At 46.3% G+C, this 21,902-nt stretch overlaps 1 protein-coding gene across 20 annotated transcripts in view; it reads right to left on the bottom strand.

Annotated features, from left to right (window-relative positions):
* The window catches only part of DNHD1 (dynein heavy chain domain 1), a 92,771-nt gene that overhangs the window by 26,646 nt on the left and 44,223 nt on the right, over nucleotides 1-21,902 (bottom strand). For 12 of the 20 annotated variants that reach the window (XR_006208426.1, XM_042958753.1, XM_042958747.1 and 9 more), the window contains 13 exons: nucleotides 21,333-21,598; nucleotides 20,999-21,242; nucleotides 13,652-13,809; nucleotides 13,066-13,191; nucleotides 12,699-12,975; nucleotides 7,121-7,248; nucleotides 6,822-7,020; nucleotides 6,325-6,419; nucleotides 5,594-5,801; nucleotides 3,937-4,062; nucleotides 3,534-3,631; nucleotides 555-3,432; nucleotides 178-355 (listed from right to left, as the gene is read on the bottom strand). Coding sequence is in view for 19 of the 20 variants with exons in the window: in XM_042958753.1 (XP_042814687.1) it covers nucleotides 178-355; nucleotides 555-3,432; nucleotides 3,534-3,631; nucleotides 3,937-4,062; nucleotides 5,594-5,801; nucleotides 6,325-6,419; nucleotides 6,822-7,020; nucleotides 7,121-7,248; nucleotides 12,699-12,975; nucleotides 13,066-13,191; nucleotides 13,652-13,809; nucleotides 20,999-21,242; nucleotides 21,333-21,598 (4,981 nt within the window). In the remaining variant the exon portion in view is untranslated. Of the gene's footprint in view, nucleotides 1-177; nucleotides 356-554; nucleotides 3,433-3,533; nucleotides 3,632-3,936; nucleotides 4,063-4,544; nucleotides 5,013-5,593; nucleotides 5,802-6,324; nucleotides 6,420-6,821; nucleotides 7,021-7,120; nucleotides 7,249-12,698; nucleotides 13,192-13,651; nucleotides 13,810-20,998; nucleotides 21,243-21,332; nucleotides 21,599-21,902 lie in introns of those variants that run through there. The other 8 variants (XM_042958746.1, XM_042958749.1, XM_042958762.1 and 5 more) reach the window with 8 other exon arrangements.

The following is a 21,902-nucleotide window of genomic DNA, read 5'->3' as shown; positions in this document are numbered from 1 at the left end:
TGTTCAGATGGATGTACAGGCAAAAGTGTCAGATAGTTACAACAATTCCATTCTGTTTGTGACACACTCACACATTCCACCCTCCCCGACAGTCATGTCACCTGGGTTTTAACTCCCATGTGCCAGTCCATCTCAGCTCTCTGAATCCCCCACCCCCGGCCCCACCCCTGCAGATACCTGGAGGGAAGGTGGGCTCCAAAGCCCCAAACCAATGCAAAGAGAAAGCTGCTGACAGCCAGCGAATGCTCCTTGCACTTATTAGGTACATCATCACTGGCAACCTGGGATGGGTTCAGAGAGCTGCTTTTTGAGGACTTGAAGCTCTGGGCCACAGGATCACTACAGCTGAGGTCCTCTGCAAAGGTCACCATGGCCAGAATAGGAGCCCAGGTAGGAAAAAGTGGGGGGTGGAGGAAGTGAGTAGAGATTGGCTCTGCTGCCCATTTTTGGTCCCCAGGCCCAAATCAACTAAGGAACCCAGACCCCAGGCACCAGCTGTATGCCAGCTGTCCTCAAGGCCCCTTGTCCCAAGCCATCCCTTCTCTTTCCCTCACCTGAGACATGCGCCTTCTCCCCTTCATCTATGCGCAGGTGGGGGCCAAGCAGACCACGCAAGATACGGGCCAGGCTGGTCACTTCGGCCACACCTGGGCAAACGGCCTGCTGCCCATGAACCTGCAGCAGAGAGCTGGCGCCCTGCTGGGTGAGGAATCGAAACGTCGCTGGCACCAGTGCTTGAGCCAGTCGGTTGAGCTCAGTGACTGTCTGGGGTTGCAGGCGGTACTCGTGGGGCAGGGTTGCCATCAGAACACTAAGCATGCTTTGCCAAGTCTGCTCCCCGCCACACCAGACGAGGGCACACCGGCCTGCCACTTTGGGGGACATACCTGTTGCATCTCCCACCTCCATCAGGAGAAAAGTACCTGGGGGTCGTGCTATCTGCTGCCCGTTGGGGAGGCTGAGCTGGGGGGCATCGCTCAGGAGGCAAGTGATAGAGTCCAGCCAGGCAGCACTGGCGACCCCATCACATATTATCCAGTGCTGGATACCCACCGATTCCTGTGGTGGCCCCTTTGGGCCTGCAGTCTTACATGGATTGGCTGCACGAAACAGCCTGGGGAAGACGCCATGGTGCCAGCAGGGGCCCTCTAGCCATCCCAGGAACTCCTGGGGGCTGAGGACATTGGGATACAGGTGGGTGATCTCCACAGGCTGGCAGCCCTGAGCTGAGGTGTCCTCCCTGGCTGCCAGCCGATTCTGGATCTTAAATAAGCTATGCCAACAAGTGGTCTTGCCACTGCCTGCAGGGCCCAGGAGCAAAACACCCGAAACCCGGCTCAGAGCCTGGCTCAGCTGCTCCAGGGATCCCAAAATATCAGGGCTGGGATGGAGGCCTATCTGCTGTAGTTCCTCCACCAGCAATGGCTTCCTCAGCGTGTGGGTCACAGGCTCTGCCAACACCTGGCGGGCATTAGGGAAGAGCCCACAGAGCAGCTCTTGGAGGTTATGCAGGTGGACACCACTGAGGATGCTGAACAGTGGTGAGCGTAGCAGGGCACGCAATAGGGCAGCCTCCTCATTGACAGCTAGGCTGTGGGGCTGCTGGGACTTGGGCTCCTTGATCACATGTAAGTCTTGTATCGTGTCTTCCAGTACCTGCTTGAGCAATGGCAAGCGGCAGGGCAGGGATGCAGACACCAGCTCACGCTCTAGGGAGAAGAATTTAGACAAGCGGGAAGCCATGCGGGAGGCATCCCGCATCCCTGCACCCAGCAGGGTCAGCTCTGCCACTTGCTGCAAGTCAGGCAGTGTCAGTGCCACAGGCCGTAGCAGCAGGTGCAGGTTGGCAGGCACAGCAGGACTCAGGGAACGCAGCGTCAGGAAACAGCCATAGCAAAGGCGTATGTACACGTGATGTTTCTCGAAGAAGCCACTGCCCAGGGAGTGTGTGGGGTCAACAGCGCTGGTACTTCGGGAGGCCTCCTGGTACAGTGGGGCACAGAGGTGGTGCAGCTGAGTGAGGCGCTGGCCCAGGGCAGAGAGCAAGCCGAGGGGCAGGCGCTGAGCCTCCTCCAACAGCAGCCAGGCACCACCCTGCAAGGCCCCGTTCAGGTAGTTGCTCAGGCTTTGGGCTTCTGTCTGAGGTAGGCAGGGCATTGTCACCAGCTGGCGTCCCAGGGCCTGTGCCATGCTCTTCACCATGTCTGTCTTGCCCACTCCTTCAGGGCCCAGTAGAGCCCCACAGGCCACCTCTTCCAAGGCCAATAACAGCACCAGGGCTGGCCGCTCAGGCAGCAGGCTGGGTAGAGACCCTAGTCTGGGACCCAGGTATTCATAATTGTACAGAAAGGACCGACCCAGCACATCTATCCAGCATGCAGCTGGTGACAGAGAAGTCTCAGTAGATGCAATAGTCTTGAGACTCTGCAGGGGTTTCTGGGGGACGATGTGAGGTGAACCCAGGTGGTATTTGAGTTGGCGGGCCCAATGGAAATCTGTCAGATCACTGACCTGGTGCTCCTGCAACAGCTGTGCTATATCCCGGTGAGTCACTGCCATGACCAACAGAGCACTGAGCAGGCTGGACTGGCGAACAGAAGACAGGGGCTGCCCACCCTGGGAGGCCCTGTGAGCCCGTATAAAATGCACCAGTGCCTCGAGCTTGCGCACATGCGTGGGGACCATGGCCAGGGTCCTCCCCTCTAGCAGAGCCTCCTCCATCTCCGCCCACCATACCACCTCCTCTGCCACCATCACACACTGCCAAGGGAAGGCCTGGACTAAGTCTAGCCAGTGGTGGACACACAGCTGCAAGGGCAGCTGGCCTTGCTGGGGCAGCTGCTTGAAGGCCTCATCTAGGGACGGGCCCAGAGCGAGACGGGAAGCCACACAGCCCTGCAGCATGTGCACAAGTGCCAAACGCAGGCACTTCTCCAGATGGGCCAGCCATTTGGGGAGATCCGGATGCAGAGGAACAGACCTCTGCAGCTTCACCTCCTCCCCACCCGCCCCAAGCACTGCAAATGCCTCCACCTGAGTAGATGGCTTTGGGCTTGAGTCCCGGTCATCCGTGTTTTTGTCAGTCAGGCTGGAATTGAAACTCACAGCATACACATGAGGGAAGCAGCGTCGTACCCAGAGCTGGGCCTCACATGATTCCAGGGGGGCAGCCAGCAGGGCTACCAGCTCACTATTGCTGAGGAAGAAGAGGCGGGGGAAGTCAGCACACACCCCATAAAGCACAGTCTCCAGGGCCATGATGATGCCCTCCAGCTCCACCGAGCCCGCTTGCAGCAGTTGTTGTAGCTGCTGGCCTCGGAAGTGAGGGCTCCGCTTGATGCTGGGCACTACAAGTGACAGAACCAGGGGGTCAGCTACAGAGGTCTGCATCAGGATCCGATACTGATCATCCATGGCCTTGAACCGGGAGTTCTGCAGTGAGGGAGGGGGTAAAAGTGAGGGCAGCTCCCCCTCCCATGATAAGCCCCACTATGCAGTAGCCCTTGTCCACCTGCCTCACCCCTCTTTCCTACCAGGTCGGAACTAGGAAACTCGATCTTCATCTCATACAGAACTTTATTCAGAAAAATCCACTTCTGCTGGAAAGTCACCCACACCTCCAGCAGGGCACCTGTGTGAACACCAGAGGATCACTGGAGGGAGGCTAGGGTTCCAGCTTCCGCAAGGTCCAGCTGACCCTGACCTCTCAGGGTGCCCCACCCCCAAATACTCAGCAGGACCCAGGGACCTTCCTTGGAGAGCAAACTTGTCCTGTAAATAAACTTTCACCTGGTCACCTGAGCCCAAGAAGTAAGAAGAAGGTCCTCGCTCTGTCCTTCTGGTCTTCCCCCACCCAACCCCCACCTCTCACCCCATCCCTCTGGGCATTCCCGCCCTAGATCCCACCCACTCTCCAGGCTAGAGGCCTGCACTCACTCAGGCTATGCATGATGGTCACCCACTCCAAAGCTATTTTGTTTAAGTCTCCTGACTTTTGGATGGCCAGGATCTTGAACAATACCTGAAGACTCTCCTGGATAGAATCCTGCAAGCTGCTGTAATCTGAGGAAGAGTGGGTTCTAGCTGAGCGGAGCTGGCAGGCAGATGGGGCAAGGGCAGGGGTGGTGAATACCCAAATTATACTGAAACTCAGTTCTCAAGCTATTCCCTAGAAGACTCAAACATTTTTTCTTCCACTAGTTGCAAAGTATGCTCTCCTAGAGTCAGAGTGTGTTTAAAGCCTGTCCATGTGAGTTATAATCTTAATTACAGAATTTGATCTCATATTATGTTAACCACTGAAATATGGGTGAGGAAGAGTTGCTCGTTCTATGGAAACTATGGAAAACCTTCAGTAAAGGTGAGCTGATAAAAACATGATATTAAATTAGGTATACTCCAATTTTTTTTTTTTTAAGTAGGCTTCATGCCCAGCAGGGAGCCCAATGTAGGGCTTGAACTCACAACCCTGACATGAAGACCTGAGCTGAGATCCAAAGTCAGTTGCTTAACTGTCTGAGCCACCATGTGCCCCTAGGCCAGTCAATTTTTAAAACTTGGGAAACTATAATAAAATCTAGAAAAATTTTGGACTCCAGCAACTTCACAAGTGTCTTCATGTCACTGCTCAACTTTACAGAAGCTGAAAGTAGAAATGGCGGACAATGCATTAATGCAGGAAAGGCAGTGAGGAACTTCTATCAGTCGACTGCAAATCAAGGTCAAGCCCTTGTCCTCAGGCTAAAAGGTTATGTTTATATGTTTTAAGCTAAAGTAAAAATTTTAAGCCACGTATATCTCATATTTTATGATCTCTCTATTTAGCTAACTTTGAATTTGCCAGTTGAGTTTCAAGTGGATTGGATAAGACAATTTCTCCTCTACTGGCAGTTCCCTAACTATACCATCTTGGGTGCCTGTACATATGCTGTTCTCTCTGCCCGGCATGCCCTTCTCTCCTTGTAAGTTTGGCAAACTTCTGCTCCTTCAGGAGTCAGCAATGAGGCCTTTACCTGCGGGAAAAGAAGATTCCTCTGACTCTCCCCAGTCCTTTGAAGCTAGTCCTCTTTCTGAGATTCTACTGCCCTCAGTTAAATTCTCCATCATGCACTTATCTCTATTCTATCATCCTCTGTCACTGGACTAGGAGCTCCTAGAGGACAGGACTTGGACTGTAAATCTCAAGGTCTCTTGTGTTTGGCTCCGAGAAGGCAGGTAGGTTTGATGCAGGAATGACAAAAGAGTGAATGAATGGGGCAAGAGATCCAACAACAGGATGCAATCTAGAGGAAAGAGCACTGGAAAATGGAGAGACATGACTGTGAGGGATTTTTTTAGTCCACCCAGAAAGGGAAGGACCTTTGCTGAAAGGGCCAGGCATTGGGTAGGAGGGAGGGAGCAGGGGGCTCCCAAGATTAAGACTATACAGGTGCTACATGGAAGAACTGTCTCAGAACAGACAGATGTCTCAGGTTGCTCAGTAAGGATGGGGCCCTGGCTAGAGAAGCCAGATTGGGCAGGGTTGTGTGGATGTGGTGGACAAATGTGGCCCCTAGCAGAGGGCTATAACTGGACAACAAGAGCTGGGTCTCACCTGAAAGGATGAAGGTGCCGCTATCCTTGCTCACCACCTCCCACTGGGGGCTATGGAACATTTGCCTCTTGGAGCGCTCCAAGGCTGGGGGCTCATAGGGTACATACAGGATGAAGTTGATCAGTCGCAGCTGGCGTGCCTCCCAGACCCGCTGCAGCCGCCGGAGAGTTTCTTGGGCACGGATTTGTTCGTTTTCACACTGCCAGATCTGGAACAGCTGGGTCTCAGGAACTAGCACTGGGTGATGGCTCAGGGGATAGCCTTGAAAGTGGGACTCCAGGGCTAGGGCTCAGGGGAATGGAAGTCTCAGAAATGTAGAGTGGGACCATTTGGCCTCAGGTAGGCCATCGGCAGCATACTTTGACCTAGGGCTGCTGCCTTGAAGCCTACCCTTTTGCAAGGTTTCAGCTGAGCAGATAGTGCCTTAATCAGTTCATATTGGAACAGGGCAAGTGTTGGAGGACATCTGCCATCCTGTGTGCCCACAAATTTGGGGCTGCCACCCAGTTCCTTCTGGGGATGGGGCATGCTCTCAGGCAGAGTCTGAGACCACCCATCAGATCCCCACACCCCACAGGCAGGACCAAAAACTCAACCTCCCGCCTTCCCACCCACAAGCCAGTATCTACTGTCCCCTGTCTCAAGGGGCTGCTGGGACTTAACTGGCTCTATTAGAGTTTAGCACATAGGTTCTGGGCTTGGATCAACTCCTTCTCTCTGGAGGGCCCCACCTGATTGATTTGATCTGCAAATTCGAGCAGCGGACAAGTTAGCAGCTGGCCCAGTGTAAGGAGTTCCGTGTTCTGAAGACTGCCCAGCCCTAAGGCTGGAGGTAGAGGGGACAAGTCAGAGCAACACTCAGTACATGGCAGAATCCAGCCCATATCCTAGAGCCCAGATCTGCAACCCTGAGCCCAGCCCAGCCCAGCCCAGCTCCCAGACAGCAGATCTCAAAGCACAACATAGAGCCAAGAACCCAGAACCTAGGGTCCAGAACACAACACAGAGCCCAGAGCTAAGACTGTAGCTTGAGTTTAGCCCAAGTCAGCAGAGGAGACTCACATGGTGTGCATGAGGTTAGAAATGTTTATCCCTGTGGGGCAAAGGCAGGGAGCAACCCAGGGAGGAAAGGTGTTTCCTACAGGAGCAGCAGGGAACTGAGTCCTTACATTGTTCTAATCCCCCTGTACTTCCCTTCCCCTCCCCTCTGACTCTATCCAAAACACACCTCGCAGGAGGACTTGGAAGTTTAAGTTCTGCAGCTGGAAGCTGCCCAGCCTGCTAAGTATTGGCAGGTAGATGCGAAACTCCTCCAGCATGTGCATACAGCGCTGCAGAACGGGGCTGTGCAGCCCCAGGGTCGTGCTCAGCCGGGCCGCCTCTGTCAGCCAGCCATCTGTCTTCTCCTGGGCCATAGTCATGCTGAACTGGAGGGAGGAAGGCTCACTGTTAGCTGGATACCCTTCCCCGCCCACCCCTGCAGACTCTCCACTCTGAGGCAGGGGCTCCAAGAAAGGGTGTCAGCACCTTGGCAAAAGCCATGCACTTCCATTCACTGATGTTTTCAGAGATGACTCGGTACAGGTGCCAGATGCGCTGCTGCTGCACAATTGGACGGGTCCCGCAGACTGGCAAGGGCACAGGACTCTCCTCCCCTGAGGGACAGGGCAGGTTAAGGCCTGGGCTGGGTGCAGGGGAGGGGCACGACAGGGAGTTGTCTGTCAAGAGCCCATAATGGCAGGAAGGAAGGTCCTGAAAGTGCCAGGGATGGGGTGTCCAAAATTGTCCAGTGGGGACTATTGTAGGTGGGGACCATCTAAGAGATAGTTATTCCAAGGAAAGGCTATCTGGGAAAATGTGATGGCAGCAAAAGGGAAGGGTTCCTCTTCTGTTAGTTTCCATCTCACTCTGCTCCAGACACACCAGGCTCTTTGCTGATGCTTGTATACACCCCAGGTATGCCCTCTCCTGCTGAGAGCCTCTGACGGGTAGCTCATTCTTTCTGGAACACTCTTCCCTTAGAAAACCATATACCTCACTTCTTCACCAAATTCAAGTCCATCTGCATGAGGCCTGTGTAGCCCAACCCGTTAAAAACCGCTTTCTACCCTCTCTGGCATTCTCAACACCTCTTACCTTCTCTATTCTTTTTTCTATGCCACTTATCACCTTCTAATGTACTCCATAATTTGGTTAGATACATACATATATTTTTAAGTTTATTTATTTATTTTGAGAGAGAGCTGTGTGCAAGTAGGGGAGGGGCAAAGAGAGAGGGAGAGAGAATCCCAAGAAGGCTCTGCTGACAGTGCAGAGCCTAACGTGGGACTAGATCCCACAAATTATGAGATCATGAACTGAGCTGAAATCAAGAGTCAGATGCTTAACTGACTAAACCACCCAAGGTGCCTCCATAATTTGGTTATATTTTATGTTTATAATTTGTTGTCTTTCTCTCCCTGCTACAATGTTGGGCCCATGAGGGTGGGTGGGTGGGGGGGGGATGTTATTTATCTATTGATATACCTCAAGCCTGGTGGACAATATAGGCACTCAAGGAATACCTGTTAGACAAATGAATAAATCCAGTGAGATGCATATGAAAAAAGATCTGGTCTATAGAGAGGACCATAAGGGGTAAATGGTGATGCTTCCTATTTTGTGTACTTCTGGCCATTATTCCCTCCCTTCATCTCATAAGCTGCTGCATAATCCTTGACCAATTATTTATATTTGGTTGTGAGATATGTGTCAAAAGTAATTTGCAGTTAATAATAGTTATGGTACTGAGATTTGTAATTTACTTAAAATATATCTGACTAGACTCAAGAATATTACAGTAAAGTTGTCATTCTCATTCATCTGAGTTCCAGTATACTTTCTTCAGTGAGAGAAAAAGGGATAAAATAATACCCAAATGATGGGAATCATGAATCTTACATGTGGAGAGCAGAATAATGAAAGACTGAGAATCACTATCAGGCTATCAAAGCTCTCATCTGACCAGAAAAAAAAAATGATAGTAAATTTAAACCCTTCCAATCTTCCTTTGTCTGAACTCAAAAGATCTGGCTAGAGACTCATATAATCTTTGATAGCAGTTGTGTCAACATCAAATCTTGGACAAGTGAAGAACTTCCTCTGTAAGAAAGAGCAGGCATTGGGGCACCTGGGTGGCTGAGTCGGTTAAGCGTACGACTTCAACTCAGGTCACGATCTCATGGTCCGTGAGTTCGAGCCCCGCGTCGGGCTCTGGGCTGATGGCTCAGAGCCTGGAGCCTGCTTCAGATTCTGTCTGTCTGTCTCTCTCTCTGCCCCTCCCCCCTTCATGCTCTGTCTCTCTCTGTCTCAAAAATAAATAAACGTGAAAAAGATTAAAAAAAAAAAAAAAAAAAAAAAGAGCAGGCATTGTATCCCCAGACACGTGAGAAGATACACTCTTGAGGATTAACAGCAAATATCCTCTGACACACATTTGCTGTGGTATCTACTCAGTAAGTTTCATTGCATTTTAAAACTTTATTTAGAAGTGATTTCAAATTTTTTAAAGTTGCAAGAAAGAGCAGTAAAAGAATATATGTATACCATTTGTTAACATTTTACCCATTTTATCACTTGTGTTTACAGGCTCTGTATGTATATGGGCATATGTATACACCAACACACAATTCTTTACTGAGCTATTTGAGGGTAAGTTACATATATCATGGCCCTATTTATCCCCCAAATACTATGTATTCCCTAAGAATAGGGATATTCTCTTATATAACTATAATTATCAACTTCATATATTATATTGATACAATTCTTTAACCTATAGTCCATGTTCCAATGTTGTCAATTGACCTAATAAGGTCCTATAGCATTTTCCCCCTCAACTACAGCACCCAGTCCAGAATCAAGTACCACATTTACTTGTCATGTCTCTTTAACTTCTTTTAATCTAGAACATTCCCCATAGCTTTAATCTTTTCTAACATTTTTGAAGTATATTGACCCTTTTCTCCCTTTTTTGTTAACAGAAAGTTCCTCATGTTGTGTTTATATGATTCTTTTCATGACTGAAGTTATTCATTCTCAGCTGGACTACTGAATAGGTAATGTTGTGTTCTCTGGGTATCATGTCTGGAGGCACATGATGTCTGTCTCTCATTGGTGATGTTAACTTTGATCACCTGGTCAAAATGTTGCCCAATTTCTCTACTAAATAATTGCTAGTGTTTTTTCTCCCCTCCCTTGCAACTAATAAGTAGTCTCTGTAGGAGAATCTCTAAGACTGTGCAAATATTCTACATCTCATCGAATTTGCCCCACTGATGACTTTACCTGATCCAACATTTACCAGAATGTTTGCAAAATGATGATTTTTCCCTCCAATTTTTCTCCTTCTACATTTATCAGTTGGCTCTAGGCATTCTATTGTAAGTGCAAGTCCTCATTTCTCCCTCACTTATTTATCTACTTATTATCAGTGTGGATTATAAATTCCTATTTTTCCAATAGTTTACTTTGTACTTCAGTGCTAAAATTGCCTCAGATTTGGACAGTTGGCATCCCTTCTGTGTCCTTAAGACCTTAAAAAGATATTCTAGGCTCATCTTGTACCTACCCTGTGACAGCCCTGGAGTCACCCATTTTCTGAGGAGCCCTGGTAGGGAATGATATTAGCAACTAAGACCAGGACACAAAGTTGCTTCTTGCTGTTGGAGTGTCTTTACTTCTTAGTCTCTTCAGTAGACAGGGCTAGGAAATATATTCAGGTATATATTCACATATGCATATACTTATATACATATACATGTGCACATAAGCATGCGTATACATATAATATGTGTGTACTTCTAAATGCAATGGAAATTACAGAGTAGATGCCAAGAAAATGGAAGTTTATAAGATAAGCTCATGATATTTCCTCAGAATTCAGAATAAAGGAATGAATGATGCTGAAGATAAAAGAAATGGAGAAGAGATCCAGAAAATCCAACATACAAGTATGAATTCTGGAAGGAGACCAGAGCAAATCTAAGAGCCATTATCAAATAACTGATAAACAGATTACCTGCCCAGGAAAAAAAAAAATCAGATTGATAACAGATTGGCGTACAATGCTAAATATCAGAAGACAATGATGCAGTATCCTAGGTTTGGAGAAAAAAATGTCTGTGGCTTCAGAATTCAATATCTAGCCAATCTGTGATATAAGGACATTATAAAGTCATCCTAGACATAAAGAACTTAGAAATTTTAACACCTCTAACTCCCTTCTTAGAAAAAATAAATACTCAAAGAAATATTGCTGCCATTTAAGAATGAAAATAATGAAAAGATGGGGTATTTCTAAAAATGGTAGTGCAACAACATGGATGGACCTAGAGGGCATTATGCTAAATGAAATGAGTCAGAGAGAGAAAGACAAATACCATGTGATATCATTCATATGTGGAATCTAAAAAAACAAAACCAGTGAATAAACAAAACAAAAAGCAGAAAACAGACCCATAAATACAGAGAACAAACTGAGAGCTGCCAGAGGGGAGGGAGGTGGTAGGTTGGGCAAAATGGGTGAAGGGGAGGGAGAGTTACAGTGCCTGGTTATGGAACGGAAAGGTCGCAGGGATGAAAGGCACAGCATGGGGATATAGTTGATGGTACTGTAATAGCGATGTATGGTGACAGATGGTGGCTACACTTGTGGTGAGCACAGCAGAATGTATAGAAGCACTTGTCAAATCACTATCTTGTACATCTGAAACTACTGTAACATTGGTTGTCAACCATACTTTGATTAAAAAAAACAAAAGGGAGTGGGTAAACAAAACCAGTAAACCTTATATGTGAAAATAGTTGATAACTTGGTTATAAAACCAAGCAAATGTCAAAAGTATTAAGATTGGGGTGCCAGGGTGGCTTAGGCAGTTAAGTGTCCAACTCTTGATTCTGGCTCAGGTCATGATCTCATGGTTCATGGGTTCAGGCCCTGTGTCAGGCTCTGCGCTGACAGTGTGGATCCTGCTCAAGACTCTCCCTCTCTCCCTCTCTCTGTCCCTCCTCTACTTGTGTTCTCTCTCTCTCTGAAAATAAACTTTTTTTAAAAGTATTAATTAAAATAAGATACATAATGGAAAATATAGAATAGTATTAATAATCTAGCTTTAAGATCCTGGATTATTTTAACAAAAGCTGGGAGTTTGGTGAAGAGCTAGGGATGGACGATGGAACTAAAAGCATGCTCTCCGGCTTCCTGGGCCTAGCATCACAAGGCTTGAGGCCCCTACTCTGCCTTTTCACAAACATACCCAATCCCTAGAGGAAAGTTTAAGGTTTGTGGTCTATGTCAGTTAGAGGGTCTCTCCATACTTGGCTGAAGAAAAAAGTCCCTTGCTTAAGGATGGTCCCAAGGTGTCCCCTCCACCCTACATTTCGCCAAACGGCCCTGGGACTAGGGATGCCCACAGGCAGAGTTGGTAATAGTTGGTAGTTGGCAAAGAGGCAACTCAGAAGCAGTGTGCCCTTCCAGGGGATAAAAGTAACCAAAAGAAGTGACTGAATCTGAAAGGAGAAACTTGAGCCCACAAAGTTCTTAATGTGCAGAAGGGAACCAGTCTAGCTGCACCCCTTTGTACAGAGGGCTAAGACCAATAGTTCTGCCCTGGTCTCCTCTGTGGGCCAGGGAGACCCTCGGCAGCTGCCCCTCTACACTACATTGGCTGGAAGCAGGGGCTATGACTTATCAAGACCTATTTTTAGCTGGGACCTGCAGCCTGGTACAGGACTGGGCTGGATCAGCTAAGGACTACAATGAGGGCACCTTTACATTTCCCCTGCAGAGGCTTTTAGCCCTTCAGCCCCATCACATTCTAATGTAACATTCACCGATTTGCCTTCCCTACCAGACTGTGAGCCCTCTGTCTTCCCTCGCTAAGCAGAGCCCTTAACATAGCCAATGTACAAAGGTTCTGTCCTGTAATTTTCATTTATAAAAGAGACTAAAATGAAGGTATGTGATTCCCGAGACTTGCTTAGGGACACTCAGGATACAGGACCCTTATCTCGGTTGATGGGTCTCTCACAGGATGGTGGTAGAGGGAGCAGGGATCCTCAGTACCGGTGAAGGTGGCATAGGCATGGTGCAGTTCACTGAGGTGACTGGCTGTGTTCTGGAACTGACGCTCCAGGGAGATGAGCTGACGCTCCATGCTCCTCTGTTCTTGCGCAGGATCCATGAAGGGGCCAGATAGGGCGTTCTCAATCAGACCTTCCAGCTCCACAAGTGCCGCTGCTATTAGCTGCTGCAGCTTGGGCACAATGGCATGTCGCTTGCTGAGCAGGAACTCTGAGGCCTGGCTTTTCTCAAATTGAAATGCCTCCCACACATCCAGTAGCTGTGGGGCAAGGGGAGTGCGGTCAGGTAGGTGTGGCTGTGGGGGAGGGAGACTGGGAGGCATGGGTGACTTCCCCAACTGCCTTCTCACCGAGATGTCCAGTGCCTCATTCTCAGCACTAAAGAGGCTAAAGTGGTTGCGGATGAGTTCGTGGAGTGCCCGTATGTATTCCATTCGCTTCTCCAGCTCTGCATACTGCTCGTTGGCCTGGTTCAACTGCAGGGGGCTACAGCATGAGACCGGCACCCCCACAACCCTGTGCACCAGTTTGGGCTCATTCTGAGGGGAACTCCCATCTTCTAGGGGCCCCAGACCCCAACAGCTACCTTTACCCAACTGGGATCAGGGGCATTGTGGGATCAGATCCCATCTGACCCAGGTCTCTCTGAAGACAGCAGGCTCCTCCCCCACCAAGTCATTACCCTGATGACAGGGTGACAGATCCCTAGCTGACTGTCACAGAGTCTCTCTCACACCAGGGCTTCTCCCTGACATGAGGAAACTGAGGGCCACGAGAACAGAGTGAGAGTTAGTAAGGACAGATCACATATGTGAGCACAGTTTACAAGCATCAAGCCCCAATGGGAGCTCAGCAGAGACCTGAAGAGAGTGTGTTGAGCATGTGAGCAAGATGGGCCCCTGGATAAGCTGGGAAGGAAGGATGAGAAAAGCCCACCTTCTGGGAGCACCGTGCAATGGTATGTATGTCTGAGTTGATGGTTTGGAAGACCTCCGTGAAATCTGTGAGCTCCGTTATTAGTTGCTGACTGCGGATCCAGCACTCATTCTGCACATGTGTAAGAATGTCCTTCCTGATGCCATCCAGCTTGGATTCTGAAGACAGGAGAAGGTTCGGTGTTAGGAGGTGCATGAAGAGAAGGGGTGCTGGTCAAGCGCTGTGGGTCCACAGTGGGGGAGGGGTAACGGGGAAGCCAGACCACAAATTCATTCCCTGACTCAGTGAACACTTACTGGACCCCCGCCCAGTGTCTGGCCAGCTGCTATCCACTGGTGCTATCCACGGCTATCCACAGCTACTAAAGGCTATGCTGGACACCGGGAGACCAGAGTGGGTGGGTGAGACAGAAAATGTTCCCACCCTCAGAAGTTCACAACGTGGTGGCAGAGATAGACAAACAAATGGACAATCACAAACCAGTGCGATAAATGCTCTGCAAGTGCCCAGCCTGACATAGTGAAAGGAGAGGAGCCCTGAGGAAGCTGGGAAAGGCCTCCTCCAGCAGGGAACACTGGAGCTGAATGCTGTGAGGAGCTAATGCTCCAGGGGGCAAAGGCATGCCAAGCAGATGAAATAGCACGTGTAAAGGCACGGGAATGACATGCTCACGAATAGTAGAACAACCTATCCAGATAAAAGTTTTCTGTTTGGGGAGTCTTAGTGGCTTTGCTCTAGTAGAAGAAGTAGCAAGAAGAATGTGTAATCTGCGTTTTGTTTTTAAGGATTAGAAAAAAAAAAAAAAAGAAGCTGTCAGGTGGATATGGGGCTTAGAAAGTAATATTGGAGGCTGCCTTTGGTGATATGAGCAACTCCACTGTTTCCAAGGGCAGGAATAGCACCAGTATGCCTCACCAAATCACTAACACCACTAAAGTAACACTGATTATAAGACACATCATTATTTTATATACCATGCAAAAAGAAAAAAACAATGCCATCTGGACTCTGACATGCTATCAATCATAATACACCTCTTAAGTTCAGAGATGTTAAAATATGCCCAGGACAGCAAAATACAATACAGAAATATGATACGCAGTATACCACGAAATACAGTATAGAATGCTTGCTTACTACATGCCATATACAATGTCAACTACTTTGCTTATATTAGTCCTTTCAATACTCACAAAACCCTTTGAGGTAGATACTATTATTGTCCCTGTTTTACAGATAAGCAAACTGAGCCTCAGGAGAGGTTCAATAGCTTTATCAATATCACATAATGTCAACAAAAGTCCAGGACAAGATGACTTCATAGGCAAATTCTACCAAATATTTAAAGACAAGTTAATACCTATTCTTCTCAAACTATTCCAAAAAATAGAAAAGGAAGGAAAACTTCTAAATGTATTCTATGATGGCAGCATTACCCTGACACCAAAACCAGATAAAGACACCACTAAAAAAGAGAACTGCAGGTCAATATCCCTGAACACATGTGCACAAATTCTCAATTAAATACTATCAAACTGAATCCAACAATACATTAAAAAAATCATTCACCTCGATCAAGTGGGATTTATTCCTAGGTTGCAAAGGTGGTTCAATATTCACAGATCAATCAATGTGGTACATCACATTAATAAAAGAACGATATGATCATTTCATTAGATGCAGAAGAAACATTTGACAAAGTATAATATCCATTCATGATAAAAACCCTTAACAAAGTAGATTTGGAGGGAACATACCTCAATATAATAAAGGCCATATATGAAAAACTGAAAGCTAATATCATCCTAAATGGGGGGAAAAGTGAGCAGTTTTCCACTACAGTCCATTCTCAACATTTTTATTCTACATAGTACTGGAAGTCCTAGCCATAGTTATCAGACAACAAAAGGAAATAAGAAGGCATCCAAATAGCCTAGGAAGAGGTAAAACATTCACTATTTATAGATGACATGATACTATATATACAAAACCTGAGGAGCACCTGGGTAGCTCAGTCCATTGAGCATCCAACACTCAATTTCAACACTTGATTTCGGCTCAGGTCATGATCTCATGGTTCCTGAGTTTAAGCCCCACCTCCAGCTCCCTCCACATTGAGCTCTGCACTGACAGTGTAGGGCCTGCTTGGGATTCAATCTCCTGCCCCTCCCCAACTTGCACGCATGCGCATGTGCTCTCTCTCTCTCTCTCTCTAAATATATAGATAAATTTTTAAAAATTAAAAAAAAAAAAAAGAAAACCCAAAAGACCACTAAAAAACTGCTAGATCTGAGAAACAAAATCAGTAAAGTCTCAGGATATAAAATCAACATACAGAAATCTATTGCATTTCTATACATCAGTAAAGAAGCAGCAGAAAGAAAAATTAAGGAATTAATCCCACTTATAGCTGCACCAAAAACAATAAGATACCTAGGAATAGACTTAACAAAAGAGGTGAAAGATCTGTATTCTGAAAACTATAAAACACTGATGAAAGAAACTGAAGCTGACACAAAGAAACGGAAAGACATCCCATGCTTGTGAATTCAAAGAACAAATATTGTTAAAATGTCTATACTACCCAAAGCAATCTACACATTTAATGCAATCCCTATCAAAATGCCAATAGCATCTTTCACAGAGCTAGAACCAACAATCTTAAAATTTGTATGGAACCACAAAAGACCCAGAATAGCCAAGGCAATCTTGAAAAAGAAAAGCAAAGTTGGAGGCATCACAATTCTGGACTTCAAGTTACATTACAAAGCAGTAATGTAGTAATCAAAGCAGTATGGTACTGGCATAAAAATAGACACATAGATCAATGGAACAGAATAGAAAATCCAGAAATGAACCCACAGCTGTATGGCCAATTAACCTTCACAAAGCAGGAAAGAATATCCAATGGGAAAAAGACTGTCTCTTCAACAAGTAGTGTGGGAAAACTGGACAGCTACATGCAAAAAAGTGAAACTAGACTACATTCTTATACCATACACAAAAATAAATTCAAAATGAATTAAAGACCTAAATGTGAGACCTGAAACCATAAAAATCCTAGAAGAGAATACAGGCAGTAACCTCTTTGACATTGGCCATAGCAACTTCTTTTTAGATATATCTTCTGAGGCAAGAGAAACAAAAGCAAAAATAAACTATTGGGACTTCATCAAAATAAAAAGCTTCTGCACAACAAAGGAAAGCAATCAACAAAGCTAAAAGGCAACTTACAGAATAGAGATGATTTTTGCAAATGACATATCTGATAAATGTAAAATATATATATAAAGAACTTATAAAACACAACACTCAAAAAATGAATAATCCAATTAAGAAATGGGCAGAAGGCATGAATAGACATTTTTCCAAAAAAAGACATTCAGAAGGGTAACAGGCACATAAAAAAATGTTCATCATCACGCATCATCAGTGAAATGCAAGTCAAAACTATGAGATATCACCTCACACCTGTCAGAATGGCTAAAATCAACAACACAAGAAACCACAAGTCTTGGTGATAATGTGGAGAAAGGGGAACTCAATTACACTGTTGGTAGGAATGCAAACTGTTGCAGCCACTGTAGGAAACAGTATGGAGGTTCCTCGAAAAGTTAAAAATAGAACTACCCTATGATCCAGCAATCACACTACTGAGCATTTACTCAAAATATACAAAAATACTAATCCAAAGGGATATATGCATCCCAGTGTTTACAGCAGCATTATCTACAATAGCCAAATTATAGAAGCAGCCCAAGTTCCATCCATTGATGAATGGGTAAAGAAGATGTGGTGTGTGTGCGTATAGAATAAAATATTATATATTATTATATTATATATGATTTATGTTAAATAAATTATATCATATCATCTTATTCAGCCATAAAAAGAATGAAATCTTGTCATTTGCAACAATATGGATGGAGCTAGAATACTATGCTAAGCAAAGTAAGTCAGTTGGAGAGAGACAAATACAATACGTTTTCACTCATATGGAATTTAAGAAACAAAACAAATGAGCAAAGGAAAAAAAAAGAGAAAGAAAGGCAAACCAAGAAACAGACTCTTAACTATATAGAGAAGAAACTGATGGTTGCCAGAAGGGAAGTGGGTGAGGGGATTGGTTAAACAGGTGATGGGGATTAAGGAGTGCACTTGTGATGAGCACTGGGTGCTGCAGAGAAGTGCTGAATCGCTATATTTTACACCTGAAATTAATGTTACACTGTATGTTAACTACCCAGAATTTAAATAAAAACTTAAAAAATATATCACACAGTGGCAGGGCAAATATTCAAACTGAGGCAGCCTGGCGCCATTCTGTTCTATTTTATGTTTTGAGGGGTGAAAATAAACTGACTTATCCTGTATGAGCATCTCTGCAACTAGAAAGTGAGGTAGTGAGTTCCAGGGACAGATAATTGAGACACACTGGGTATGACCCATCTGGAGCTTCGAAGGAAGTAACCAATAGGACTCAATACCAAGAGATGAGACCGAGAAAACCAAGAGAGAGGGAAGCCATGGAGGGACATCCAAGGTTGAACAGAACACAAGGAAGAGAACATCTCCTTTTCCAGACTATCCCTGTGCCCTCTAGCAGTAGCTAGGCTGTTGCAATTGTGCTGCTTAAAAAAAAATTTTTTTAAATCTTTATCTTTGAGAGAGAGACAGCACATGAGCAGGGGAAGAGCAGAGAGAGAGGAAGATACAGAATCTGAAGCAGGCTTCAGGCTTTGAGATGTCAGCACAGAGCCTGACATGGGGCTTAAAACTCACAAACTGTGAGATCACGACCTGAGCCAAAGTCAGACGCTTAACTGACTGAGCCACCCAGGTACCCCTGTGCTGCTTTTTAGACCAGCAGTATCAGGCAGGTGATGGCAGAAAGGAGCTCAACAGCGACATCATATGGTGTAAATCAGCGACAGACTGAAAATACCAGAGGGCTGCTGGGGGTTAGAAGTTGGAGATGGATGGGAAGACAGATTTGAGAGATATTTAGGAGGTAGAAGAATGGAAGAGATTTGGTGACAGGTTGTATGTGGTGGAGTTAGGGAGAGGGAAGAATAAATGATGAACACTAACTCACAAGAGTGAATAATTATGTCATTCACAGTGCAGGGAAGCCCAGGCAGAAGACGAACAGAGTTGGAGGACAAGTAGACAAAATTATATCACAAGAAGAATGAGAGTAGACAGAAGGGGATAAGGTTAAATGAAAAAATCAAGCACCTGTTGCATGCCTTATTCAATGCTAAAAACACTGCAAAAAATATCTCATTTACTCCTCCTTATCATAACCCTGTGGGTGACTGCATTATCATGTCGTTACAAATAAATGAACTGAACAGTGACCTGAGGTCACACAGCCAGTGAAAAGCAGAGCCATGATTCTGAACCCCATGGTTTTCTCTCCATCCGCTCTTCTTGAAGAGGCCAGCTGATCTTGGACTAAGGACGAAGAATCTAACAAACTAGAAAGAACAGAGGCTTCCTGAACAACATTGGAGCAAAGCCAAGGTCAGAAAGAAGGTTGGCTAACCACAGGCCCTCCCTATTCCTCCCATGCCAGCCTGAATCCCCTATACATTTAGGTGGGGTTGAGGAAGGGCAAAGTGGGGAGTTTGTGGCCCAAAAGCTACATAATTTGGCATGTGCTTTTATTTGTTGAAAAGGAAAGACAAGGAGGGTGAGGCAGGCAAGCACTTTCAAGAAAGCTCTTTCAGAGCCACCCAAAGCCACCCACCTTCATAAAGAAAGCAGCCCTGGGGACCATGGGTCTGATAGAACATTCTTTCTGCAGGAAGCAGACACTATTGGTTATTGGGAGCTAGGTGAGAAAATGGAACCACCTTTCTGTTTCCTAGAAGTGCAAATCAATGGCTTCCCAATCTACCCCACTGTGAACCTTTCTAAGACCAGTTTCTAGGCAGAGACACTTTAGCTAGTAAACAATAGCATTAGACATCCTTCCCATTGGAAAGGAGGGGGGAAAAAAAAGAGGACCAAAACTAGGTTTTAAACCAGATTTCTCAGAGACCCAGAGAGACCAACAACTAGGCCTTGGTCTAGTGGGGGTAGATAAGAGACAAGAGGGAAACTGAGATGGTTGAGGAGGAAACAGATTACAGAATGGGTTTCAGCTCCACCTTCCATATGGAACTTAGGGAAGATATCACCTTGCAGATTGCCCACATGCTAACATGAGATATCCATAGCAGGGTAGAAATCATGTGATGTGTTGCAGCAGAAAGAGGGCTAAATACAATGCTCCCAAAGTCCCCCATAACTTCCAAATGGCAGGGGATACATAAGATAATAGAGATTAATAACCAGTGGGCCTGGATGGGTTCCAATGTAGAGGGGTGAGGGACCCTGAAGCAGAAGCTATGGGAGTGGCCAGCCCAAGACAAAGATCGAATGAAGGGTTGACTAAAATCCCATGGATCTGCAAAGCCAGCAGGATCCAATGCAGGGCTGAGTTAGCAAAGGTAGACATTCTGAGCTCCTACTAGCCAAGAGAACACACACAGTTACACTAGCTCAGGCCATAGCTGCACCAGATGCTGCAGCAGCAATGTCAGAAGGAGGGCAGAGACCAGGAATGGATGTATCACACCGCAGTAAGGGTTGACAGAAGTCAGCAAAGAAGAGCACACAGCCCAGCAGCCCTCTCCAATGCCAGCTGCCATCTTGGGGAGGAAGAGGAGCAGAGGACACTTGAGAATAAAAACAACTCAGAACTGTAGTACGAATTTTGAATTGACCAAATACCCAAAATAGACTGAATTAAACCAAAAGTGCTGCTTTAAATGAAAAGTGCTTTCATTTTCAATTGGAATACATTCTTCCGCCATCTGCAGAAGTTAGGACTACAGAGTAAGAGGACATCAGTTAAGGAGACTAACATTTTATACATGCAACTTATAGTGTCAATTTTGACTCTGCTGCGTGTGGGGAAGGGCACTCTTGATTCCTGAGAATATCTGCAAAGAAACTGAGCTCACTAGCCTAAGGAGTAGGCTAAGATTTTTCTCACTCACATTTGGTTTGAACTACTTCCATGCCAGAAAAATAGAAAGTGTCAGGTGACAGAAACATGTTTCCCAAAGAGCATGGGGAATGAGTAGTGCCAAAACAGATGGAGAGGCTATCATCTGTAATGATCACACCTTTACTTGCAAAGGGAAGGGGCTGGGACCTGGGACTTTGGGAGGCTCTAGAGGTCCAATGAGGGGCCTTCACCAAAAGTCCTTGAAAGGACATTTCCAGGCCCAAGGAGGGCCATGCGGATGAGATAAGGAAGGTGGAAGGAAAGGAAAGAGGATAAGCAGCACTCACCCATCTCTGCCTGTATGTGATAGCAGTTCAGCTGCAGCAATCTGCCTTTTGTGATCAACTTCTTAGGTATATTGGAGACATCCGTCTGCCACATGTTCACGCGGCTCACCAGCATCATGTAGTTCTTGATGGGACAACCTCTCATGGACTCCAGCTTCTGAGGCCCCCAGGCTTGCAGGAACTTATGAATGCCTGTCATCCAGTGATGTTCCTTGCAGAATTCCTTCACCTCCCACAGCATGCCCTAGGTACAGACAAGGTGCTTAGGGCAGAGGTGGGTGGCTATGATTGGTATTAGTGGGCATGACCCCACTGCTTAAACCTCTTTTCTCACCTCCAGCAAGGCCTGCTGCAGAGTCAGTGCCTGCTGGATTCGAGGACTGTTGTCCAGGTCTTCTTGCAGCTGCTTATAATTGGGGGGCAAGTACTGACCCCGCAGCCGGCACCCACGGACCTCCAGGGCTTCACTAACTGTGTGAGACTTCCAGGGCCACACCAATCCTATATTTGGGCCACAAAAGATGTGCACAGCATCGCTAGGCTGGCCCTGGAGCTTGGGCATGATGAATTCCTTGTTTGAGTCCTCCTCTTCATCTTCTTCTAGTGGGACACATGCCAAAATTGTCCATGAGTGCCCTTCAGGGCCTCCACACAACCTCTCTCCCTACCTGAGTGTGTACATTACACACACACACACACACACACACACGCGCGCGCACACACACACACACTCCCTGCTCCTGAGTTTACACATACATCTATATTACAAACACCAACCCACTGAGGGAATTTACTAGTTATGGCTCAGGTTCAGAAAACAGAATTTAGTTAGTATAAGCAGAAAGGGAATTGTTATGGGATATTAAATGAGTCGCAACGTCTGACAAACAAAAACACTCGAGGC

The sequence above is a fragment of the Panthera tigris genome, chromosome D1 (assembly GCF_018350195.1).
Source record: "Panthera tigris isolate Pti1 chromosome D1, P.tigris_Pti1_mat1.1, whole genome shotgun sequence".
Classification (NCBI taxonomy): domain Eukaryota; kingdom Metazoa; phylum Chordata; class Mammalia; order Carnivora; family Felidae; genus Panthera; species Panthera tigris.
The sequence above is the reverse complement of the archived record's forward strand: the minus strand, read 5'-3'. Positions and strand labels throughout refer to the sequence as shown.